The sequence below is a fragment of the Eutrema salsugineum genome, unplaced genomic scaffold (genome assembly GCF_000478725.1).
Source record: "Eutrema salsugineum unplaced genomic scaffold, Eutsalg1_0 scaffold_8, whole genome shotgun sequence".
NCBI lineage: Eukaryota > Viridiplantae > Streptophyta > Magnoliopsida > Brassicales > Brassicaceae > Eutrema > Eutrema salsugineum.
In genome coordinates, this window is record NW_006256414.1 from 9003611 (window position 1) to 9031575 (window position 27965).

The following is a 27965-nucleotide window of genomic DNA, read 5'->3' on the forward strand; positions in this document are numbered from 1 at the left end:
ACTGGAAACACATGAGATGAAAGCACTCCACATGAAAAAGATTTCAGTCGGAGAAACGTGCAAAAGATCAAAGTACAAATAGTTACCTTTTTTTTCTCCTGTCTTTGCCCATAAGTAAAATAAAGGAACCAGAAACCAATATAAAAAAATATCCCAACACTGGACATAAGAGACAAACACACACACAAAGCTCATTCAAATAAAGTGATGTTTGAATAAAAAATAGTAATTTTGTTCATGTATCATCATTATTATCAATAGAACTAACTTTGAGAGTAAGAATATGCCAAGTGGACTAACATTTTTGCTGGATCTAAACTCCTTGTTAGCTTGTTTTCTTTTGTTCTCGGCAGCGACAGGTGGGGTCTTGGATAAAACACAGACCACCAGGCACCATGTTCTGCACCTTGTTCACCGAAGCTTCTTTTGAACTGTTATAAATTTAGGATTCATCAGATCAAATAATAATCTATAATCAAATGATTAAACCTATGTTTTTGTATGTGTTCTTTTAAAGTTGCATGTACCTTTTCTAACAGTTCAATCAGCTTGGCAACCTTCACAAGAACCAGGTGAACTCACGTTCATTGCCATGAGGGATTTCGACACCGTATGTCCTATAGACCATTCTGAATCGTCACCAAGAGCCTACACCACAAAACAGAATACATGATCCGTTTGTAATAATTTCTTAAAACATATAAAACTCTTTTATCTGACTCCGAGAACTGGTTCGGTTCATGACCATAATCTATGTCTTCATCACCAGCAAATGAAATATGTTGCATCGCAAGATGAAAGAATAAAACGCGAGCACCTAAGAAAGAAAAAACAAAAACAATCAAAACTTAAAACAGATAAGAATCAATAAATAAAAAAAGGTTCGACTCAGCCCCAACTAATAAAAGAGAAAGAAAAGTGCACCAAAACTGGCTAATATATAAAACATAAATATGATAGTTAATAAAAAAATCACAAATCTAAACCTAAAGCACAAAAAAGAAAAGAAAATGTTACCCTTGGGTATAGCAGTAAACTAAACAATCAACGATCAAGAAAGTCTGGCTAAAACACCACCTCCTAAACAGAAAAAAAAAACATCAAACACTATTATTAATAAGAAGAATTTATAAAATATAAATATAACCTAACTTCTAATATACATCAGAACAAAATATATTCCTGAAAGAGCTATAAAAGGGAAGACACAAGGTATCGCCTAATATATATAAAAGAATGTAGATCTACATGAGCTAACAGAAACAAATATAAAACAAAAATAACAACCGAATAGAAAATTAGAAAGCACAAAAACTATTTTTTTAAGAAGTCACAAGATCACTAATGTGAAACACACGAAATATATAGCTTACATGATCGCCAAACATTACAACCGTGTAAGTGAAGAAAAAAAATTGGTTGAAAAATCTTTATAATTTATGCAAATCAGATAATTCATATATATTTTTATTAAAAACAATATCTAAGTATTTATTAAGACTTACTTAAAGATTAAGGGAGTAACATAACTATATATGATGATTTTTCATTTTTAATGTTTTTTTTATAATTCATATAAATATTTTTTTTTTAAAAAAAGAAAACAATATCTAAGTATCTATTAAGTAAGATTTACTTAAAGATTTATGGAGTAACATAATTATATATGATAATTTTCGATTTTAAATATTTTTTATAAAAATTAATTTAAATAAAATTAATTTTGTTTTTTATTTTTGTTTTAAAAAATCGTGATTTTAGTTGTAAAATCGTGATTTTTGATTTGATAAAATCGTAGATTTTGATCAGATTGAGATAAAATCATGTATTTTGATTTGATTTAATATTATTACAACTTATATTATAATCGTGATTTTAGTTGTAAATAATTTTTTTTTGTTTTTAAATTAAAAATAATTTTAAAGACGGGTAAAAGGTAATTAGCCACTCTAAGATTCAATGAGAGAGCTTTAAACGAAATTTTTACTTCGCTTATAATATATATGATGAGAAAAAGATAGATGTTGGGAATCAATCCAAAGTCTCACATCGGAAGTTTAGATCAATATGGTCTAGTATATAAGTAATGTCCAACTCCAATTAGTATGAGGCCTTTTGGGAAGGAGCACAAAACCAAATCCGTGCAGGTTTTGTCAGTTGGGCCCAAAGCGGACAATATCATACTAATTAGGGGAGTTGGACATGGGCTTAGAAAAGCCAATAAATGGTATCAGAGCCTAGGTCAAGGAAAAGTGAACCTGGAGAAGTTGGATTGAACTAAATGTTTGTTGTAGGAAGAAAAACCCTCAGGTTGACCTTGCGATTAAGAAGTACAAGATGGTACTAAGTATCGCTGTAGGTTGGAGATCAAGAGTTATAGGGTCTTTGGCTTAAGGGGGAGATTGTTGGGAATCAATCCAAAGTCCCACATCGGAAGTTTAGACCAATATGATCTAGTATATAAGTAATGTCCAACTCCAATTAGTATGAGGCATTTTGGGAAGGAACCCAAAACCAAATTCGTGCAGGCTTTGTCAGTTGGACCCAAAGCGGACAATATCATACTAATTAGGGGAGTTGGACATGGGCTTAGAAAAGCCCAATAATGGAGTCACGTGGGTTGTCGAATAAGGAGAGGAGAGTGTAATCGTTTATGTATTTAAGGGAATATTGTGAGCTGATGGTTCGGTGTGTTGTGGGTGTCAAGTTTTACCCTAATTGAAATCAATAGCCGCAAGTGCACATCTGATCTATTGTAGTAGTTAGGGATCGAATCCACAGGGAAGGAGGATATTTTCCTGCAAAAAGCCTTTGAAATAAGTTAAAGTAAGGAAGTCTAGAACAAAAACGGTTTAGTGGGGGTTTGGTAGTGTGTTTAAAATCTAAAAACAAAATATTAAAAGAGAATACGGAAATTAAATGACGTAATAACTAAACTTAATGAAAATGACTAAAAATGATAAACGGATATTCTAATGCTTAAAGGAAAGGCAATATTAAACTAAAACTTTAAAGAAAAACGGTGTAAGACAATGGAGAAGAAAGCGTTGGGGTTCAGGGAAGTTTTCTCAGTGGTACGAACGATTCAAAACATTGCTAGAGAGTAAATTGATAAGATCTTAGCTTAAACTTTTCGAACTGGAGTCACGGACGTATGAATACGCCACTGTCGTGATCATAGACAACTATCTCTCTCAACCCTGACCAGTAGGTTTCCACTCTGGCCCTGGAAGAGAAGAGATGCATTATGTTTAAGACTCGTCCTAAATCACAAATCGCCCATAGGTAGGTTTCCACTCCTATGTTTCTTTTGCTCTCCCAAACTAGGTCTGATACCTGATGAACACTTTCGTGTCACCAAGCATCTGGATCAGATTGTAGTTCATGACGCTACTCTCATGCAGTAAAAACGAATTCAGAAGAAAAATTTCTAAGATTCAGCTCAATAGCCAATGGAATCCTCACCGAACATATATATCCCCATCGAAAATCCCTTAATCACAACAATAAAACTACTCAGACATAATGAACGAAATCAAAGACATAATATTAAGAAGTAGAATAGAAACCGAAATTGAAAAAGAAAGAACAAGGGTTCAAGAGAACAAATCTCTCTCTCCCTAAAAGCTAAAGCAAAAACAATAAGAATATGAAGTAAATATTTCGGTGGTCTCTAAGGTTACACAATTTCTAGGGCTCCTAAGACATGTATTTATAGTGCTCAAGACCTCTCTGGACGTCACTTAGGGTTTCTCCAAATGTGGGCTTCAGAAATGGGCTTTTTGGGCTCGGAGGTTGCTGGCCGCGGTCGGGAGTGCTCTGACCACGGGGAATGGGTGGTTTGCCGCGGTCGGGATGCTCCTGACCGCGGGAAAATGCTTGTTGGCCGCGGGTGGAAGTGCTTGCCGGCTGGTTTACGCGACATCTTGCTCTTCGCGTATCTTTTGATTGAACCGTTGGATTGCCAAGCTGTAGATTGCACTGGAAAGCTGATACTTCCATCTTTAAGGTCTCCAAATTTGAGCTGGATCATACGGTGAGAAGGCCTTCAATCAGGGGTGAACTTCTGACGGTTTGACTCTGAGCTGAAATCTGGTATTCTATCCATTTTGTTAAGCTTTTCCCTAAGTTTCCTGAAAAGAGTCTTGGAAGTACAAATACTAGAAAAACGTGATAAAAGTACTTAAAAGCAATTAAAAACATAGAAAAAATATTTCAAAACGATCCATAAAAGTGGTCAAAATACGGTGTTATCATGAGCAGAGGTATGAAGAAATTGATCATTGTTGTGTGGGAGAGGAGAGAGACTCCCAGATATTCTCTCAAATCTTTGTACTGCATTTGATCTTCAATAAAGTTAATCTTTTGTTCTATTCATTTTTCCAAAAAGTCACCTTTACACGTAACAGTGTATCTCCTCTATTCATTTCGGGAATCAGAAAAGGAAATCACAGTAAAAGAACGGTAACTCGAATATTAAAACATTACTCAAAATATTTCCAACAATGAAATGGGAATAGAAAAGTCGGGTAACTAGAACATTTTAGAAAAGTTGAATACATAAAATCATTTCCAAACTCTCAATAATTTAGATAAAAAGTCAATTTTAAAACGAATAATTTGGTTGATTTCAAAAAATTTCAGAATTTTTTAATAATTTGGATAATTTTTTAAAATGAATTAGCTCAATAATCACATTTGCGGTCGAAATTGCAGAAATGACCAATATCCCCACACAAAATTATTGTTACTGTGAGAATGGTCATAGCGATTACCTTTTTACTCCCAAAAAGTTATGTTACGTTGTTTGTTGAGTTCTGACAGGAGATGTAGATAATTATATAGGGTGGCTAGGGAGATTTTATAGACTAAGAACAATATACATTATAGTAGCAAGTTACATATTTTGTTATTGATTAACAATTATTATATCATATATAAACATATAAATTTAGATATAATATTATGTTTTACACGATAAAGATAATGTTAGATTGATAACAATACTGAGTTATATAGATGATTAAAGATATTATTGCCAAAATTTAGCATATTACATATAAATTAACGTCTAATATTATAATTTACTGGGTAAAAGTATGTATGTTAGATTGATAACAATAATGAGTTATATAGATGATTAAAGATGTTATTGATATACTTAGCACATTATATATAAATTAACGTCTAACATTATAATTAACTAGGTAAAACATATGTTAGATTAATAACAATAATGAATTATTTAGATTGTTTAAGGTGTTATTTTTGTAATTAGTGCGCTACAAACAGTAGGGAAAGTAAGTAGGAGAGGAATCAGTTGACCCCTGTGAATTTTATAAAAAAATTTCTGCATATACTGTAAATAGAGTTAGTAGTCTGTAGATCATTTGGTAAGATGCATGTAGGGCTGACTCCGGTGCTCAGGTTCAATCTTTGGTCTTTGCATTTTTTTGTTTCTTTTTTTTCATTAATCGTTAGTTTTATTTGATTTGACATGATCTGCATAATTTTTAAATGAAACTTCCTTCTTCCTTTCTTTCCTATTTACATTAAAGCTTTCGTATATTAGGATACCTTCTGCATTTTTATTAATTTTTAATTAATATAGACAATAAACTCTTTGTTATAACACATATCATATATGGACTCTTATACCGGCCCATTAGGCCCATCAGGGCATTGTACTTAACCTAGATTTTCTATGTACTCTATATATATATTCCAGTGGTTAATAAAGTTTCTAAGTTTTCACAACATGTTATCAGCACGATAAGACTCTCTGAGCGAAAAACCCTAATAAATCCGGCCACCACCAAAACCCTAAAAGCAAGTCGAAACTTAAAAGACGCATATCTTCCAAACCGTGAGGAACCAGAAGACGATCTACATATCAAATCGAAGCCCTCGACGAGACGAATCTACTGGTGAAAACCGTTTGTCGATCCAACGTTGGACGCGCCCTCACGCACATTTACAGTACACGACGATCAACCGGAAAAAAAAAAAAAAAACCAGATCCGAGTTTTTCCTTCTTCAACCAGCAGCTTCTCCAGTTTTGGTGATCAATCCTTGGAATTTGTAGCGGCTAACTGAGGTCTATTAGCTCCCAGTTTCATTAGCCTGTCAGAAATCCAAATGTGGAAAAGGTATCTTCTAAAACTGAAAGCCATAGAACCTGTTGTTTAAACACTTCAAAACCCTATAAAAAAAAAAAAAATCGATCTCTAATTGATTGAAAGTGTTTGATACTCTGATGATTGATTGATAACTTGTTGATTGATTGTTTAAATTACAAGTTTATGCATGTTCAAAGGTTTTAAACTCGTTTTATAAAACCCTAATCTACAAAAACCTAACAACCGTTTTTGGCCATGTTTATGGCATAAACCTATTCGATTTGCCTCAGGCAGATTTCGACTGGAAGAACCTTCGGTTCCAGGACTACAAATCCGTAGATGATTACAACAACGAACTCTTTCGTATTGTTGCCATCCGGAAACTCTGTGGCGAGGATGTGACAGATAATGATCTCCTCGAGAAAACATTATCCACATTCAGCACAGAGAATGTTGTGCTCCAACAACAATACCGTGCAATGAAACACACATTGTACGAAGACTTGTTGTCCTGTCTTCTCCTCGCTGAGAAGAATAACCAGCTGCTTATGAGGAACAGCGCTATGAGGCCCCCGGGATCGGCTCCTGTCTCAGCTTCTCGTCAAGAGTCCTACCATGTTCAACCCGATAGATCCTCAGATCACCGCCGTGGACGTGGTAATGGACGTGGTAATGGCCGAGGACATGGACGTGGAAGACGTGGACGCGGACATGGTCGTGGCAACCGACCTAGCCTCAGTTATGGTCCTGGTCGTGGTCGAGGCATCACCAAGCCGACCCGCCACACCAACCCCGATCACTCTGCTTGTACCAGATGTGGGATGTTCAACCACCCAACAAAGCAATGTCGCACCCCCAAGATCCACTGCGATCTATACCAGAAGTACGGAAAAGCTCCTGCTGAAGCCAACATGACTCAGCCAGTCGATGCTGCTAACCTGGAAGGTGACGACCTCCTTGATGATGAGAACACCACAAACGAGCAGACCGACCCCATGGACTATGAAACAGCTGATCTCCTCGATTAATTCAATCATCCGAAACTCTGATACAATTTGATCTTGTTCTTTATTTTTTTTTTTCATTTTGGGATTTGTTTCATTTTTTTTTTTCCATTTGCCTTTATTCTCAGACACTGCTTTACTTTATGATTTATCACATTTTCTGAATTCCTCAATACTGAATTCTATCTTCTATTCATAATGAAGCACACCAGCAAATGGAAACCATAGTCGTAGATAGTGGATCCAGCCACACTATCTTAAGAAACAAAAGTTACTTCATAAACCTAACCTATCAAACCGCAAATATTAGCACCATCGCGGGTCCCTCAAACCTTATCGAAGAATATGGCCATGCCTATGTGTTGCTATCAAATGGCACACAACTTGAAATACCAGATGCTCTATATTCTCCTAGTTCGAAGAGAAATCTTCTGAGCTTCAAGGATATAAGACAGAATGGTTTCCACATAGAAACCCAAGGTCAAGGGAACAAAGAATCCCTCCTAGTCACTAAAACCGTATACGGCCATAAACAAATCCTCGAAACCATACCCGCGCTCTCTACTGGACTTTACCATGCTAAAGTCAGTATGATTGAAGCTAATACCACTCTCAAAGCCCGGTTTACTGATTATACTATTTGGCACGACCGGCTCGGTCATCCCGGTGCAAATATGATGCGTAAACTAATTCAAAACTCTCAAGGGCATACCCTCAAAGAAAACCGAGCTTATCCTCAACACCTCATGTGCACAGCTTGTTCTCAAGGCAAATTGATCACTCGGCCTTCACCAGTTAAAATCTCTAAACAAACACTTAATTTCCTAGAAAGAATCCAGGGCGATATCTGTGGACCTATACATCCATCTTCCGGACCATTCCGGTACTTCATGGTCCTTATAGACGCATCGACCCGTTGGTCATATGTTTGTCTCTTGTCCTCTCGGAACCAAGCCTTCGCTAGGTTCTTGGCCCAAATCATCAAATTGCGGGCCCATTTCCCTGACTTCCCACTAAAGACTATCCGCCTTGACAATGCTGGTGAATTTACCTCACAAGCGTTTAATGACTACTGTATGGCCATGGGGGTAACCGTGGAACATCCTGTAGCACATGTCCATACTCAAAATGGATTGGCTGAATCATTCATTAAACGCATTCAATGGATAGCCCGACCATTACTCATGAGATCAAAGCTCCCGGCCTCAGCATGGGGACATGCAGTATTACATGCTGCTGAACTCATACGCATCCGGCCATCTAGTGAACACAAATATTCCCCATCCCAACTACTCTCGGGTCATGAGCCAGACATCTCCCATCTCAAAACATTTGGGTGTTCAGTATATGTACCCATTGCTCCACCACATCGAACCAAAATGGGACCTCAAAGAAGGATGGGAATATATGTTGGTTTTGACTCTCCCACCATCATAAGATATCTCTAGCCAACCACTGGAGATCTCTTCAAGGCCAGATATGCGGATTGCCAATTCGATGAATCGGTATATCCCTCTTTAGGTGGTGAGACAAACAAGCTGGTCAAAGATCTTTCATGGAATCAAACATCATTAAATTGGCAAGATCCTCGGACTCTAGAATGTGATTCAGAGATCCAAAAGATTATTCATTATCAAAAGCTAGCTAATCAATTGCCAGATTCCTTTGCTGACCCGACCAAAGTAACCAAATCGTACATCCCAGCTTGTAATGCACCAGTACGAATAGCTGTCCCAACGGAACAGACCCAAGTTGCTACAGAGTCTGCACCACGTCTCAAACGGGGCAGACCTCTCGGTTCCAAAGATAAGAATCCCCGGAAATCAAAGAAAGGTGCAATAACCGAAACCGGGATTCCTGCAATATCAGACATAGCCGCGGCTGAGACTCAATCTAATGAACCCTCAATGGAAGTTCGGGACGCCGAATCTCCAGGTTCAGAAGATAACAATGAGATCTCCATCAATTACAATATGTCCGGAATACAATGGAATCGAAAAGAAGTCGACTTAAATGCACTCTTTGCATACAAAGTAGCACTTGATGTTGCGCTCACGCAAGAGGATCTAGAACCCACGTCAATAACACAGTGTACACATCGAACAGATTGGCTAAAATGGAAAGAAGCCATAAACGTGGAGTTAAAGAGTCTCAAACTCAGAAACGTGTTCGGTCCGATCATCCGGACCCCATCACACATCAAGCCAGTGGGCCACAAATGGGTCTTTGTGCGCAAAAGGAACGAACTCGGTGAAGTCGTTCGATACAAAGCACGGCTTGTAGCACAAGGATTCTCACAGAGACCCGGAATCGATTATGATGAGACTTATTCTCCAGTGGTGGATGCAACAACATTCCGATTCCTCATAAGTCTGGCCATAAGAGAAAATCTTGATCTGCGGTTAATGGATGTTGTAACCGCATATCTCTATGGGCCCCTGGACAACGAAATATATATGAGACTCCCAGATGGCATTGAACTAAAAGACAAAAATGCATCTCGAGATCAATACTGCATCAGGCTGAACAAATTCTTGTATGGACTGAAACAAAGTGGGCGTATGTGGTACAACCGCCTCAGCGATTACCTCATCAAAGAAGGCTACAAAAATGACCCCATCAGTCCATGCATCTTCATCAAGAAGTACTCAAACAAAGGATTTGTAATCATAGCAGTATACGTGGATGATCTAAACATCCTCGGAACATCTGGTGAGATCTCCCAAACAGTCGACTGCTTAAAAGCAGAATTCGAAATGAAAGACTTAGGCAAAACAAAGTACTGTTTGGGATTACAACTTGAGTACATCAAAGGAGGAATCCTTGTGCATCAATCGGCTTATATCGAAAAGGTACTCAAGCGATTTAATATGGACCAAGCTCACCCATTGACCAGCCCAATGGTAGTAAGAAGCTTAAGTGATGACCCTCTTGGTCCCAAAAAGGATGATGAAGAAATCCTTGGTCCTGAAAAGCCATACCTCAGTGCTGTAGGAGCGTTAATGTACCTGGCTAGTCACACTAGACCAGACATATGTTTCGCCGTGAACCTCCTCGCTCGATATAGTTCATCCCCAACTCAGAGGCACTGGAACGGTATAAAACATCTCCTAAGATACCTTCGAGGTACTCAAGACTTAGGACTCTTCTATACTAACCAAAATAAAGATGGGTTAGTCGGCTTCGCCGATGCAGGATATCTATCAGATCCGCACACTGCCAAGTCTCAAACTGGCTACGTTTTTACGCATGGAGGAACAGCCATCTCTTGGAGATCAATGAAGCAGACACTCACTGCCACTTCATCAAACCATGCTGAAATCCTAGCCATTCATGAGGCTAGTAGGGAATGCGTCTGGCTGCGCTCCATGACTCAGCACATCCGCAGAGATTGTGGTATGGACGAAGACACACAGCCCACGGTGATGTATGAAGACAACGCGGCATGCATAGCTCAGCTCAAGGAAGGATATATCAAAGGAGATCGGACGAAGCACATTCTACCGAAGTTCTTCTCAACCTCAGACTGGCAGAAGGACGGCACTCTCAGCGTTCAGCAGGTCCGATCCAGTGAGAATTCAGCTGACCTCTTCACCAAATCATTGCCTACTTCAACACACCGGAAGCTCGTCAAACAGATAGGAATGTATAGACTTAGAGATCTGCAGTGATGCTACAATCAGGGGGAGTAATGCGTGTTGTACTCTTTTTCCTTCACCATGGTTTTGTCCCACTGGGTTTTTCCTGGTAAAGTTTTAATGAGGCAACATTCCCCAGCGCATTATCGAGATCCCGATTGAGTAGCTGGCCCGGTTCACTCGTCCAAGGGGGAGTGTTATAACACATATCATATATGGACTCTTATACCGGCCCATTAGGCCCATCAGGGCATTGTACTTAACCTAGATTCCCTATGTACTCTATATATACATTCCAGTGGTTAATAAAGTTTCTAAGTTTTCACAACACTCTTCATATATTTGAGATAAGAAAACATTCTAAAAAGAATTCTTTTATCGTACGATTTTCTCTCACCAGTATTTCAGAAACAATAAAAAATAATAATATGGGATTATTAGTATGTTTTACATAAAACTAAATATTTCTATAACTACATATATGTATTCTGATTTAAAAAAAAAACTTTTTATAGGATTTATAACAATAATATTTTATTTTAGTTCTGTTTTATAATTCAAAACTAATAAATAAAATATTTTAAACGTTCAGTTTCAACAATAATATTTTAATTTAATTATTTTTTCATATATAATATATTAGTATTGATTCCGGTAGAAAATATTCTGGCTCCGCCACTGGCTATAAATACATCTAACACTCTATTAGATATGTTACCAGTCTGACAATAAATTTATAAGAGTAGATACACATTATTATATATGTTAATATTAAGCTGATAGAATCATCGGTTGTTATAGCAGTTGGAATACGAAGTTATTTTTCTTTACAAAGAAAAGCAGAAAAAAAAAAACAATTTGATCAACGATGGAGAGGATGAAAGTGAAGAAGATTACAGTAGAATCATAAAAAAAAAAGGAGAAAAGAGAGAGAAAAGATAAATGAAAAAGAGAAAAAGATATGATAGACATGGATAAAGCTGTAATAATGTATTGGTATTAAAAAAAATTAAACAGTATAGTTTATAATGTTTGGTCATTTCTACAAATTATGATGGTAGGATGGTCATTTAATATAATTATTAAATTTTTATTGTTTTTTGGTAAATCAAATATATTATTTTCATAAAGTGTTTGCAAGATATACAAACATTTTCAATAAGACTGTTAATACAAATAAAGATATTAAAATAATTTCGCTGAAAAAGTAGAGAGTAACCAAGTTTTTCATTTGGAAGTCTTATAACTTAACAAATAAAATATGTTATAACCGTCTTTCATACATTTTTTTATTAGCTATCATCTTGCTGATGAAGCTCCAAAATGCACTAACATTACTTTGATTAATAAGATAAAACCAAATGTTGTTGCTGAGGAATCTTAAATTTGTCCCCTCCTTAAAATAAAATATTTGAGGATTTTGGCAACGATCATGTGTCTATGTTGGAGGATATATTGATTTTATATTATCGAGAGAAAATTCAGAAACAAATCGACTATTTGGCAATGAAGCATCTTCTCTTTTCTCTTTGGCCATACTCGTTGTAATCTTTGCAAACAATCCCAGATTCATGCATGAAATCCCTTTATCAATTTAGATAGATTCAGATCAGATTCATATATTTTATAGTGAAGAAATTGAAACGTTTCAAAGATGAAATGACGAAAGCCAATTGGAAAATTTTCGAACGAAATGAAACCAACACAGATATATACTTCTAAGCTGTTGCCGAATTATGGTTGGACAAAAATTCTTCCTTAAGGAGAGAAAAAGAAAGAGATTTTGAAGCTTTGAAATCATCGATCTGGTTTTATTTGAGGAATTAGAAAATAATTACAAACAAGCAAAAGCAAACAAAAGGAAGGGTACGAACAGTGCCGTGCCTAGACTTATAGAGGCTTAAGGCAAATTTTAAATTTTTGTAAATTTTTTTTTTAAATTTTTGTTTTAATAATTTTATGTATTATCATAAACTAAATTCTATTTTAAAGTAAAAATTTAGTCATTTATTCCATTTTAGTATAATGATATAAGTATATAGATGTAAATATATGATATTTTATAGGGTAAACAACGTATTCCCACCCCAGAACTTTCGTATCTTACTAAAACCACACGAAGTTTAAGCCTCCTCTTAAAACCCCATATTTTGAAAGTTAAATACGTATTTCCCCCCGATCTTTGAATTCTACACATAAACACCCACATTCATTGGTTTAAATGGTTTACAAGCTTAACCGGACCGAAACCACTATAACCGAGACCCGATTAAAAAACATGACCCAACCGATTTCAAACCAAAAATAACAACCCGAACCGACCTGACCCGACCCGACCCGAGAACCTGTTCATGTTAATAATCCCCAAATCACGAAGATGAAGAAGACGACAACGACAATCGATTTCTTCACAATTCTTGTCTTAATTTCGATGAAGACAATGATGTTATCCAGTGGCAAAGCGATACTTCTCGAGAAGCTGCTGAGAAAAGAATGAAAGAACAGTTGAGTGCTGCAACTGCAGAACTGGTGATGCTCTCTGGTAGTGAAGAAGAAGAGACGAAGGTGCCCAGAAGCCTAGCGAACGGAGATGTGAAAATTGAGAAACCGCAGGAGGAGAAGAAGCTAGTGCAGGAGATGAAAGAGTATCTGAAGAAAGGTTCAACGATAAGCGAGCTCAAACGTTTTATCTCCTCTCGCTCTGATCCTCGTCAAGACGTCATGGACGCACTCTTCAGTGCTCTCTTTGATCGTGTGGGCAAAGGTTTTGCAAAGGAAGTGACGAAGAAGAAGAACTACTTGGTGGCTGCAACGCAAGAGGATGGATCAGATGCATCTTCTCAATTCAATTGAATCATTCTGCGGAAAGAATGGAAACGAAGAAGCGGTCAAAGAGGTGGCTCTGGTTCTTAAAGCATTGTACGATCAAGACATCATTGTGTAATGATCTAAGCTTGAATTTTACATTGTTTATGAGATTGTGTAAAAACGCATTTGAGAGGAGAAAATGATAATAGCAAGTAAACATAGACGAAATATAACTGGTCTTACAATGTATCAAACGACCATACAACTGGATGCTTCGTACTTGTTTTCAAAATAATAAAATCGTTAAAGAGATCCTAATAGATACCAAAATAATAGACCATAAAACTGGTCATAAAGCCGTCGTCATCATCGAACTCAAATCTGAGTGAGAACTCCTTGAGAAGATTCAGCCTGAGAGGATGCTCCAACCTGAGATGATGCTACAGCCTGAGTTGATGCTTCAGCATTCTGCGAAATGAAAAAAAAAGGAAACATTAAGCCAAAACCAGCGAATAAGGGTACTAAAGAACACAAAGCAAAAAAAAACTCTAATATGCGATACTATGAGCATAAACACTAAAGAACACAAAGCCAAAAGGAAACTCTAAACCAAAAATACACTAAAAACTAAGCCAAAAAACAAACACATATCAAAAAAAAAATGAAATAACATTACCGTTTTTGGTTTTTTCTTATGATGCCGTGAATTGTGATCTTGTCAAGAAACAAACGAGCAATTTGTGGGATTTTTAGCATCGTACAAACTCCGTTAGGAACACATGTATGAGGTCCCTCAAAGACTGAAACCTGCCACCAATCAGACTGTCCCGAAATGGAGCAATGGATGCGCCAAGAACAGCCTTTGCCTTCACAATTGAAGGCAAGCTTGGTTTTATCCCACCTATTCTGCTTTATGTTCCGACCCGTTTTAAGAGCATGATCGAGGACAGCCTCTTTGAATGCAATACCATTCATGAAAATTTGTCCAAGATACAAGTTCCCATTACCTCTCGGGACGTTGTTGCGTCTCTTAGCTGTTCGTTGTGCTTCATCACCTTCACCACCAAACTCAGTCTCAGGATAATCATTATGCCTGATGGGAGACTCATCGCAAAACAGAGATACAACTTCCTCTCTGTTAAAATCATTTCTTTCTCGGATGTCTTCACCGTCGGAATCAACATCCTGAACAAATGCATCATTAGCCGGCACTAGCGACATTGTCTACCTCGTGACATAAAAAAAAAACGAAATACAGCATCAAATTTTGATTCAGAAATTGGGATTTATAATGTTTGAAATCGGATTTAACAGTAAGCATACCTCGTGACGTGAAGAAGAAGGAAGTTTAGAAAGCAAGGTTGAAATCGCGAAATAGAATGGAAGCACTGCAATTGCTTCTGCTTGAGGGGTCGAAATCGCGAAAACACCTAAACCCTAAGCACTGAAATCGAAGAAAGCAAGAAGAAAGCAAGTTAGAAGTTGGAAATTTTCTGGGTTGGAAAGGAATTCTAGGATTGAAATCGCGAAATATATACCCGAAATAGGGCTTAGGCTGGTCGAAATAGTGCTTAAAATCGAATGGAAGCACTCAATTGGGGATTTAGAGACTGAATTTAGGGTTCTTCATTTAGGAATCAAAGTTAGGGCTCATAGAGTTCAATTGGGGATTTTTTCGAATTTTGGGGTTAGGGATCGATTTTAGGAGATTTTTTTTTGCTGTCGGGTTAAAAACGGGTTAGAACCGGTTTAGCTTGTTTACTTGGGTCATAATCTGGTCAACTTCTTCTAATTGGGTCATTCTTTGGTTTAACGATTTGTTTAAGCAATAAACCATAATTTGGTAAACACTAAACCGAGTGAAATAATGGTTTGTGTGGTTATTAGTATTTAACTTTTAATCTGTGTGTGTTTATGTGTGTTATTGAAAGATTAGAGGGAAATACGTATTTAACTTTCAAAATATGGGGTTTTAAAAAGAGGCTGAAACTTCATGTGGTTTTATTAATATGCGATAGTTTTGGGGTGGGAATACGTAGTCTTCCCTATTTTGTTTAAAATCCTAAAATTTAATCATACAATATATATTTATAATGGGTAAAACCACATACAAAAGTTAATTCAAACTACTAATTAAATTACTTGTTACAAAGATGTGGCCCTTAATTTTGAAATTTTGTTTGTGGCCTAAGGCAAATGCCTTTTTGAATAAGAGAAGGCACGGCTCTGGGTACGACCGATGCGGGGTTTTTTTTTGGTGTAGCCAGATTTTGTTGCTTTACAGTTTTCTACTAGCCTCCTCACTATGTAGCATGTTTGAAGCAGAAAATAGGCAAACTTAGAAAAAATCAGTTTGATCAGTGGAAAAGAAGAAGAAGATAGCGATGATAGCCAAAAAAAAAACAAAAACGTGAAAAATAAAGGATTTTAAAAAAATATTCAATTATGCGTGTTAACCAATTGTCCTAAATTTTCTCAGATTTTCATAGAATTTTTATTCTTTATTAATGTAGAATAAAGACTGTATGTAGAATAAGTATTCTACAATAACGTAGAATATAAGTCAAATAAGTAGAAATTTTATTCTACCAGAATGTAAAATCTAGTCTAATAAGTAGAAATTATATTTTACAAATATGTAGAGTATAGTGTGTTCAGTAGAACTTATATTCTACTATAGAAAATATGTTTTTCACCAATCGGTAAAATATATAAAGAATTAAAAAACGAATTCTACAACTGGTAGATTAATAAGGGAGTACAAGAAATCAGATTCTACAACTGGTAGATTATATGCTCTACGTACCAAGTTTGTTGCTGATCCAATAAGGTCCACTAAAAGTCTACCTCCACCCACAGGAGTCAAAAGGAAACAAGATCAGTTGATTAATGTCCATTACTTATATTTTACATACTCCTTTAGTTTTCTGTTCTTTCTTTTGTTTTTCTTTTTCATGTCATTTGAATAAGACTAGTTGTCTAGTTGATGAAGTCACAAACTGTTTTCAACTTCATGAGTGGCAGAGATAAGGTCTTACCAAGATACTTACACTGACATAATATTGTTTTGATTAGATAATATATATATATATATATTCTTTTAACACACTTTTTGGCAACATCGTTTCCTACTCTATAATATTTTTTTTTTCATTCGGTCTTTAGAAACCATAACATTGCTTCAACCTTTCCATAAAGGAAAAAGAAGTTGCAGGTATCATCGATACTCGAATCAGAAGTAAATGCAGGGTAGAACAAGTCATGCAGGCGGTAGCACAAGTTGCTTGAAGGTGTCTGGTGTTGGAACTCAATTTTAATAAGCAATTGGTCTTATAATATTAAGTATTTATGTAAATGAGAAATGAAGTTTAATAAGCAAATGTGTCTTATAAATTCATTTGAGATTTGAGTTTGAACCTATAGAAATAAAACGTTCTCATTGGCTATAACTAAAAGTAGAAGTGTAAAAGGCTCACATTGCTTAGCAAGGAGAGAAACCTCTTGGATATATATAGCCTTCTCACAATAAAGGTCAAACAGCTTTGTGGAGGTAAAAAAGGCATTATGCAAAAACACCTACGCGCACCGGTGCTGGTGCCGGTGTCGGTGCTCGGGCTCATTGATCATTGCATTTTTAATTGGTTTTTACTTGCGAGAAAAGGAGAATATCTCACGAATATTCCTTTTTGCCAAAATTTATTCCTTGCGGATCAAGCTAACTCTTCCATATAAATAGACGCCTCTTCTCTTTTCATTCCACACACCGAAAAACACATAAAACAATATTTTCCAGCAAATTCCTCTCGTCTTAATATTGTAAGTGTCTCGAGAGCTATATTGTAGTAATTTTAGTTCGCAGATTCTATTATGGGTGTTGCATAATAGTCTCATTACAGTTGTACCCAGAGATTCAAAAATCGCTTCAGACGGTCACACATTACTGAAGATTTATTGAGTTAAGAAAATTATCAAATCTCGACTCAGTGTTTTGTCTATTTTCAATCGGCTTCCAAAGTCTCGATTTACTCGCTTTCTTTAAATATCGTTTGTATTATTATTATTTATCTTCGTGATTTCATTCCGGATTTTTGCGGTCTAACATCTGAATCTGAAGAGAAAGAAACGACCAAGAATGAGAAAAGTGTGATATAATTGGAAAGGATTCGTTCTCTCCGGAAAACATGCAACCACAAGTGTATGTTAGTGAAAACGAGGAAGAAAAAGAAACCGTTGAATAATTGAGATACAACATGGCTTCTTCGTCTTCATCATGGTCTGATGTTTAACCAATGTTTCCGCTCCAAACACAGTATACCCCCCAAATAATCTCATGTATCTTCTTTTAAATTAGGATTTGGTGCTAGTGTGTAAGATATTTTCTATAAAAATCGCCAAGTGTCAAGTATCTGAGCTCGTTTGTGAAAGCTTGAAGGCATCAAACTCGAATTTTATATAAAGAAGATTAAATCTTAATAAAAACTTTAAGTAATCCAAATCATATATGTATGTTGTCCCAAAAAATAATCTGAACTGGATCCCCAGTTTTACCAAAAAAACTCCATAAATTCTTATTGATCTGAACTCAAAAATTTCATCAAGAAACCACCATGGTTACTAGTAAATCCACTACAGTACAAAGTATTTTAACAAACTCACATTAAAAAAAAAAAAAAAAGACAATGTCTTAATGGTTGCACTCCTCTGTTTTAATGGTTTATGAAAAGACTAAGAGTGTCAGTTGTTTGTTTTGATACATGAGGATTTTATATAGGTTTGCGATAAATTCGATCTTTCCTACGTGGACGAAATTCATGCTTTCACGTAATGTTTATGATTTTTTTGCAGGTACGGCTCTCCTGGACCAAATTAAGATTTGTATTGGGTTTACGGTCCAATACGATCTAAACATATAGCAGGCCTCAAATTCTTCGGATTCTAAAGATCCGGAACGAAAGACCACCTGTTCTCGGGTTCTTCGTATCTGACAGCACATGCAACACTGTCATAGACAAAGAGGTTGATAACGGAGTGAACAGGAGGAAGAGAGATTACTTTCTCTATGCTTAGACCTAAGTTCAGTGATCTGGAAGGTCGGGATATAAGGAAATGTAATCCGCACAGATACTTGGAGAAAGGAGTCAACTAGCGGGACAATCTCGACAGCCCGGTCCTAGTATCAAGGGATCCGGGCTAGGTATGAATGATCCATTAAGCAAGAAAATTGTTCAAATTTCCCTCCATTCGAAAATTAGAATATGCCTGGACTGATTCAATTTCCCATACTCTTTTCAAACCCATGAGACTGGCATTTAATGCACTATGCTAATACGTGTCAGGTGACAATGATAATTTGTAGAAGGCAGAAGAAAAGCAGAGGTACAGCAAAGACCATACCGTCTGAACTGCCGAACCTAATCTATATGATGAGGTGAAAAAAAAGCGCCAAGAAACGATCTTGCAGCAGGCGGAACACACCAGAGAAAGTTGGTGATTCTATCAGAAGTATGACGCAAGCAAAAGATTTGGATCTAATCAAACCGGATCATAGACCAATCCATAAAACCCACGACCCGAGGACCGACCCTGTATACTAATCCGAGTCAAGTAAAATTCTAGAAATATTCAATCTTTTCGCTATCTTAAGGTTCATGCTATCTCTCTAGATATCTGTGAATCTTAATCTACAACACTCTCACTTCTTCGGTCACTATTCCGACAATTTCAACCTTTTAACTCCATGGTAGTTCCTAAACCGTGGTGCATCTCCACCCTCAAACTCTTACACTTTTTCTCTTTCCACCTCAAAATGCCCACCAAAATCAGGTCCGATTAGATTCCACCTTTTTCAGAAGCTCTCGGTCCGTTATTCTATTTCTTTCCTCTCTCCAATTAACCACTATGTGGTCTTTTCATTATTGCTTTCTAACTTGAGCGTCAAAGAGTCCTCGAAATACACCCATCTATCGTGTTTTCCAGGCTTTCACATTTTGTTAGTTTTGTAGGAGACTTACCCCCAAAAAAACTAAAAATATTCTAACAGTATATGAGACGCATAGATTCTAATTTTGTTTAATTAGACGCATAAAATAGGTTCCTTAAGAACACATCTGTCGAGTTACTCTCAGCATGATTATGAATTTTGGATAAGATTTATGATAAGCGTACATACAACAATGAAACCAGAACTTCAGAAACCACCAGAAATATATAAGATTGGAGCTTGAAGAGGAACTAGAACTTGATACACAGTTTCAATATACCTGGAAGCAAGATTGGCTTGGCTTTATTTGATTTCCAGTTAAAAAAAAAAAAAAAAATTTCTGCTTACGAGATTGAATAAGAACCAGAAATCTTTACTTTTACTTTGCTTAATTTAATATTGTCCTTCGGAAATAAGAACTTGCTCATAATCCAAGAGACTCTGTGATTAAAACGCGTCTTAACTAAAACAAGTCTTAATTAAAACGCTTCTTATGGTCTCAGATACAGAGTTTCCATTTACTAATTTAGCAGCAACGGATTTTCCTTTCTTTAGAAAAAAAAAAACTTAGCCAAAGAACTTTAGAAACCACATTGGAATAGGGAAAGAATGTTTGTAGCGATTTGACACATAATGGTAACATAACTTATTTGTCTATATAAAAAGAGTGCATGGCAAGTTAAATTCCCGATATCTTTTTTCTTGAGGAAAAGTACCCTTTGCCAACAATGACGATGATTTCCGATCTTCCTATGGATTTGGTAGAGGAGATTGTTAGTGAACTTGAATCAACAGAGATCGAGAGGAAGAAGACAAAAGCAAAATGAGGAAAACATTTTCTGTTATTCATTCAATCTGTCTCGAGTCGTTACATATAGACATTGGTATATGAACAACTACCCGGTTATATCCGGTTTACAAGAGATTGACTGGTTAATCTCTAATATTCCCCCTCAAGATGGCGAGAATATTGAGATTAACGACATCTTGTTGATTAACGAGTTGAACTGAGTGGGAAATAATGTCTTGGTAAACACATCTGCTAACTAGAGATCAGTCTTCACGTGAAGAAGTTTAACCAATCCACTTTCCACACGATCTCTGACCATATGGCAATCTAATTCAATGTGTTTAGTCCTTTCATGGAACACTGAATTAGATGCTATATGAATTGCAGCAGTAGATTCACAATAAAAGCCAACTGAACTAGTTTGAGGAGCATCAAATTCCTGAAGAAGATGCACTAACCATTCGACCTCACGAACTGCAAATTCCATTGCTCTGTATTCGGACTCTGCAGAGGAATGAGAAACTGTAGGCTGCTTTTTAGACTTCCAAGATATGAGAGCTGAGCCGAGAAACATACAAAAGCCTGATGTAGACCTTCGAGTGTCAGAGCAAGATGCCCAGTCTACATCGGTGAATCCTTTCAACAGAAGATCAGAATCCACAGAATAGAACAATACAAGTCCAATAGTTCCTTTAAGATACTTAAGGATACGAAAAGCAGCTTGCAGATGTGATCTTTTAGGAGAAGATGTGAATTGACACAATCTGTTCACTGCAAATGTGATATCTGGACGAGTAATTGTCAAGTACATGAGCTTTCCTACCAATCGTCGATAGACCTGACCATCTTCAAGGACAGGTTCTGTAAAATCCAGGCGTAGTTTGACATTTGGATCCATTGGAATGGTAGATGGTTTACAAGCTAACATACCAGTTTCATCAAGCATTTCTAAAACATACTTCCTTTGACAAATGAAGATTCCTTTGCTGGAACGAGCAATCTCCAAACCGGGGAAGTATTTTAGAGGACCTAAATCCTGAAGCTTGAAAGCATACTTAAGATCCATTTTCAGCTGAATAGCATCATCATCACTGTTGCTCGCAATAACAATATCATCAACATATACCAACACTGTCACATATTTGCCAGCAACATTTCGGATGAACAGACTGTGATCAGCTTGTGATTTTCTAAAACCAAGGCCAAGTAAAGTGGTACTAAACTTAAGAAACCATTGGCGTGAAGCCTGTTTCAGACCATAAAGGGATTTCTTAAGTTTACATACCGCATTAGGTGGAAGAGATTCCCCCTCTCTTGGTGTATACCCTGGTGGCAATTTCATGTAGATTTCTTCAGTCAAACTCCCATTAAGAAAGGCATTTGATATATCAATTTGAGTGAGACTCCACCCTTTAGCAGCAGCAACAGCAAGCATAGTTTTCACTGTTGTCATTTTTTGCCACAGGAGAGAAAGTATCCACAAAATCTATTCCCTCCTGTTGGGTATAACCCTTTGCAACTAAGCGCGCCTTATATCTTTCTAAACTGCCATCAGCATTGAGTTTTGTTTTATAAACCCATTTGCATCCAATGGCATGTTTGCCTTGAGGTAGACTGACAATATCCCATGTGTGAGTGCTTTCCAAAGCAACCAGTTCTTCATTCATAGCTGCAAGCCATTCATCAAATTTCTTGGCTTGAGGAAATGATTTTGGTTCGGGATGAAGATTTACTGCACAGATATAGTCCTTATATCCTGTAGAAAGTTGTTCGAAGGAGAAATAACAACCAATGGGATAAGGGAGAGCAGTCTCAGTCATATTGCAGTAATAATCCTGCAGATAAGCTGGAGTCTTAGAAGCTCTCTTGTTCGCATTTTGATCTGTAGGTGAAACTGTAGGAGTAGAACTACTGGGGATATCATTTGAAGGAACATCGACCCTAGTATTTCTAGAACATATAGATTTAAGAACACAGTCAAAAACAGTGGTAGAAGAATCATTCTGACCTGCGAACGGGAAGATCTCCTCGTGAAAAAGGACATTTCTTGAGATATGTATCTTGTTGGTCTCCATATCCAACAATTTGTAGCCCTTGTACCCAGCCGGATAACCAAGAAAAATGCAGGGACGTGAGCGAGGTTGGAACTTATGTCTGCCTTTTGATGAGGTCAAGCAATAAGCTAGGCAACCAAAGACTCTTAGACCCTTGTAATCTGGTTTAGTAGATGTGAGAACCTCATAAGGACTCTTGTTTTGGAGCAGAGGTGTAGGTAATCTGTTGATTGAGAAAATCGCAGATATCACACAATCTCCTCAATATTCAAGTGGTAGATGGGACTGAAACATCAAACTTCGAGCTACGTTGAGGATGTGTTGGTGTTTCCTCTCCACAACTGAATTCTGTTCGGGTGTTTCAGGGCAGGAATGGTATGCAACAATACCTTTGCTTTTGAACAAAGGTTCAAATTTCAGTTCTGGAGCATTATCAGAACGAACTCCCTTGACAACAGCCTTGTACTGTGTTTCAACCATCTTCAAGTATTCTGGAAACACAGTTAAAACTTCATCTTTAGTTTTTAACAGATAAACCCATGTAACCCTTGTGTGGTCGTCAACAATGGTTAAGAAATGTCCGTATCCTTCAACAACAGTAGACACAGAGAATGGACCCCATATGTCTATGTGAAGCAGATCAAATGCATTAGCAGACATGTTATTCTTGGCGACAAAAGGAAGATGCTTTTGTTTAGCAAGGGGGCACACATTGCAGTGAAAAGTATCTTTATTCCTTTGTTTAAAACCAAGTACATGTGAGAGAGAGTCTATCTTTTGTATAGAAGGATGACCTAGTCTATTGTGCCAAAGACTAGAATCAAGAACAATATGCGAAACAAATGAAGACTGAAGATCAGAAGAGTTTGTGAGAACAGGTGCATCCATGACATAAAGGTTGGAGATGGCTTCACCCTGACCAATCATCAATCCCCTGATAGGATCATGTATAACACAAGTAGTCTGATCAAATGTCACTCTATAACCCAGATCCTTAGTAAGCTGACTGATGCTCATTAAGTTCAGTCTGAAATCTGGTATAAACAAGACATTTTGCAGAACAATATGCTCATTCAACCTCACTGTTCCAACACCAGCTATATTCACTCCTAAACCAGTCGGTAACGTTACTGATTTATTTGCAGAGTCAGATAATGATTCAAATATACTTCGATCATGAGAGACATGGTGAGTGGCACCACTGTCTATAATCCATGATTTCGAGACAACATATTTCCGGTGGCTCTCATAACTCAAACAAAACATAAAGTAGAGGATGAGAAAGCCATACCAGGAAGAGCCGAATCAGTATGGTCGGTTGAAGCTTGAGCATTGTAATATGCAATGACTTCCTGTATTTGGTCCTTTGACAAAGTCTTGATCATGTTGATAGAAGCCTGAGCAGGGTCATTGACAGCAATTTGAGAAACTACCGGAGTTGTAGATTCAAGAGGCTTGTTTGTGGATTGTTTTTGCTTATGTTTAAAACCCGGAGGATAGCCATGTATCTTGTAGCATTTGTCCACAGTGTGCCCATTGTAACCAAAGTGTGAGCATATAGGACGGTTCTGCTTTTGGTTGTTTGAAGAAGCTTGAGCTGCATTGATGGAAATTTGTGAAGAATCAGGGGCAGAGACAACGAATGAGGCTGCATTTTGCACCGAAGAGAAGTTTCTCTGATTATGGTCCTGATCCAACAAGTTGTAGATTTCCGAGAGCTCTGGAATGTGTTTCTTCATGATGATCTGGCTGCGAATAGTAGCGTAAGACTCATTTAATCCAGCTAAGAACTTGATGACTTTTGTGTGCTCAGCCTTCGTGGTGATGGCTTTGCAGCATTTGCAATTGTTACACATATCAACACAATTTGCACCATCAAGTTCATCCCAGAGAGTCTTTAGAGTAGTGTAGTATGAAGCAAGATCCAAGGATCCTTGTTGAAGTGCCCAAATCTGTTGAGATAACTGGTAAGATCGAGGTATATTTGTGATGTGATACCTCGTTGATAAATCTTTCCAGATCTCTGAGGCATCTTTGAAACGAAGGATGCTTTTGTAGATTTGCTTCGAAACAGAATTCAACAACCAGGATTTCACCATTGAATTGCATCTAGACCAGATCCTAAAGTTCCGATGAGTTTCACTAGGACGAGCAATAGATCCATCGATAAACGCTGTTTTATTCTTATCATCTAAGGCTGTAGCTATCGCAATACTCTAATTATCATAGTTTGTGCCATCAAGAACTTCAGAAATCAAAGAAATACCCGGATTATCACCGTTCCTCAGATAGAATGGGGAATGGATACTATCGATCGATTCTGTCGGTGAAGTCGGAGAAGTTTGAGCTGAAATCGGAGAATCAGGCGGCGAAGCTTCAGGATTAGAATTTCTTCGGGCCGATGCTGTGACTCGAGCACCACGACGTGTTGATCTTCGTATGACAACCAGTGGATGATTTTGAGCTGAATCGAAGGTTTTTTATGATGATATTTGGTGATTCACAGTGGAATAGCCGTGGAATCTATCGCCTTGAAGAAACAAAAAATTGTTCGCGAGAATCAACGAAGAATCGAGGTCAACGAAAGAGAGAAAGAAGATAGATCGATTGAGGTTTTGTGCCTCAATGGCTCTGATACCATGTTAGTGAACTTGAATCAACAGAGATCGAGAGGAAGAAGACGAAAGCAAAATGAGGAAAACATTTTCTGTTATTCATTCAATCTGTCTCGAGTCGTTACATATAGACATGGGTATATGAACAACTACCCGGTTATATTCGGTTTACAAGAGATTGACTGGTTAATCTATAATAGAGATACTCTCTAAGGTTCAGAAAATATCTCTGAGAACAGTGAGATCTACTTGCAAAAGATGGAACGAGTTATCCAGAGATCAAAGCTTTAAAAAAGAAGCACTGTGGCAAACTTGCCAAAGCGTTTCTGGCTATCATGATTAATGATTTTAGGGTTTGTTTGATGAGCATCAATCTCCATGGAATCAGTAAGCACAATGACTTCGTAATTCATCTATAAAGAAGATAGGTAATTTACTCAAAGTCGAGGTATATAAGGTCTTTCATTGTGAGGGCTTCTTGTTATGCATCACCAAAAATTTGAGGCTTGTAGTATGGAACCCATATTTAGAGCAAGCCAGGTGGATCCAAGGAAGAAGCAATTACCACAAATTTGATAACTATTTTATTGGATACGACGACATTAACAAAAACCAAAAAATTTTGAGGCTTTTGGGTGGGTACAGAGCTTTTGAGTTTGAAATCTACAATTTTAAGTCTAATTCATGGAGGGTTCTTGTGATCAATCCTAATTGGATGATGTATTATTATCAACAGGGTGTGTCTTTGAAGAGAAATACTTACTTTAATGCTCATGGAAGACTGGTAGTGGAAGATTATTTTCTACTCTGTTTTGATTTCACAAGAGAGAGATTTGGACCGCGTCTGCATCTGCCATTTCACTCTTTAGTTTGCCATGATTCTGTGATTCTACCCTCTTGTAGAGAGAATCAGCTCACAGTGCTACTTAAGCGTGAGGATACATATGAGATTGAGATATGGATTACAACTATGATTGAACCCAATGCAGTGTCATGGAGTAAGTTCTTCGTTGTAAATGATGAAAGAATCTGGTCTCATTTAGGTTATATTGAAGACGGGAGTTTCTTTATTGATGAAAATAAGAAAGTCGGTGGTTTGTGTCAGAGACAAAGAAAATAGAAACAACAATATAGGTCACATGATTGGAGAGGATGGATACTACAAAAAAAGTTGATCTCGGGGAGTCTAAATATCGGCCAATTATGTGCTCTTAGAGCAGGTCCATTGGGGGCTCGTCCAAAGTTTTGGGCACAGGTTTTGATGTTTTTTGGGTTTAAAAATAAAGAAAAAAGGCCCAAAGCTGAAGGATCGGTTCATCCCGATGAGTCCGACGACCCCGGATCCGAGCCACGTGGCGTAAGCAGATTGGCCAAGGAAAAAGGAAATTTTGCGGGCAAAAAAAATTTGGGGTTGAAAAAAATCATTTTCTTTCCCCGAGTCTTTTTTCTTCTCTCTTCGGCTTCTCCGGCGATTCTCTCTGAATCCGCGTAAACCGTCGCGTCTGTCATTTTGGCCGGTTTTTCTGTATTCCGATCATCGCCCTTCCATCTCCGTCATCCAGGTTAGCATCTGTGCTGTGTTAGTGTACTTCTTGTTTTCGATTTTGGGAATTTAGGGTTGGCGATTTTTTTGGTTAAAAAATCGAGTGAAATTTGCGGAGTTTTTTGGTGAAATTAGGATCGATTAGAGGTTCGTCTGTCGTGTTTGATACCCCAAAGCGCTTATGCGTAACGTATTTGGGAGATTTGAACTGTAATTTGAATCGATGAAATTATGGTTTTTTTTTTATTTGGGGGAAAAATTTGGAGCTTTGTTTTGGGGTTGCAATTGGGGTTTAATTTATTGATATACAACCGTGATACACCTATTTCGAAAACGTTTTCATGGATTTTAAGATTCATGAGCTGAATTTTATCCCGATGAAATTAGGGTTTTTGAAATTGGGGGTTTATTTGGGGCTTTTTGTTGGCATTAAAATTGGGATTCAATTAAATCCTGCTCAACATGCCTGTGTATTATAATAGCCATTTGTGGATAGGATTGTGTGTTTTTTTGATCGTGTGATTTCATAATGTGAATCATTTGGTTTTTGATATATATGAATATATGATATGATCATATTCTATTTGTGCAATTAAGATTGGCATTATCGATGATTAACTGTTTGGATTTTTGCGTTTACATGCTCGGTAGTGATAAATACATGCTCGATGATGATGAACTGTTTATGTGTTTGATATATATGGTCTTGTATCGTTTTTATAGTATCGTTTGTATGATCATGTATGTTAGGGTTTAGTACTTACCTGTATGTATTGTTTGCTGTTTAAGTTTAGCTGTTTACATGTATGTTTGTTTACGAATGACATATTATTTCGTGTACAGAATGCCAAGCTACAGCAGCGACTCATCTGAGGAAGGCCCACAGGTCCCGTACTGGGCTTACACGGATGGTACTTAAGGCATACCCAAGAAGTGCTTCTGTGGCCGGGAAGTGAAGCTCAATACTTACACGGACGGGCGCATGTATTATTACTTGCCCGGAATATGTTAACCAGGTATGTTTTCTGTCTACGTCAGCTGTGTATTTATTTGGGTTCAATCTTTACGATATTCTTACTAACAGTTTGTAATTCATGTAGTTTACTTATGAGCACATCCACCAAAGGTGGGATCATGCGGTAACAGAAGAATTCGAAATCCTCGAGAGAAAGATAGAAAAGCAGCAGGATCTCATCCTCAGTCTTGATCGTGGTAGAGTCAACTCCGTCGATCCAGCCATAGGAGAACTCTGCACGGAGATGGCAAGGGTTCAGGGAGAAGTCGGTGAGGAGCTAGCAAGGCTTCAGGGAGAAATCAGGGTTTTGAAGGAGCATTTCACTCAAGGTGACAGTTTCTCTATGTTGTTTTTTATTTGTGTTATTGCAGCCATCGCATACATCTTTAAGGTGTAGAT

The 27965-nt window shown here is 37.2% G+C and overlaps 1 protein-coding gene and 2 pseudogenes across 1 annotated transcript; 2 read left to right on the top strand and 1 right to left on the bottom strand.

Moving 5' to 3' along the window:
* Positions 1–12454: 12454 nt before the first annotated feature.
* LOC112088523 lies at positions 12455–13741 on the top strand (annotated as a pseudogene).
* A 6-nt stretch (positions 13742–13747) lies between these two features.
* LOC112081450 lies at positions 13748–15255 on the bottom strand. Its single transcript, XM_024147991.1, has 4 exons — positions 15108–15255; positions 14893–15013; positions 14246–14793; positions 13748–14037 (listed from the first exon to the last, which is right to left on the bottom strand). Exons 3-4 carry the CDS (start codon positions 14788–14790, stop codon positions 14010–14012), a joined length of 573 nt encoding a protein of 190 aa, XP_024003759.1. The 5' UTR covers positions 14791–14793; positions 14893–15013; positions 15108–15255; the 3' UTR covers positions 13748–14009.
* Positions 15256–20277: 5022 nt separating this feature from the next.
* LOC112088526 lies at positions 20278–27963 on the top strand (annotated as a pseudogene).
* The last annotated feature ends 2 nt before the right edge of the window (positions 27964–27965 follow it).

Bases quoted from the DNA above. Each gene is read 5' to 3' on its own strand.
- LOC112081450 (XM_024147991.1), bottom strand. From the start codon at position 14,790: ATGTCGCTAGTGCCGGCTAATGATGCATTTGTTCAGGATGTTGATTCC. The intron at 14,038-14,245 runs GTAATGTTATTT...TTCATTTCGCAG, and splicing joins ATAAGAAAAAACCAAAAACG to AATGCTGAAGCATCAACTCA.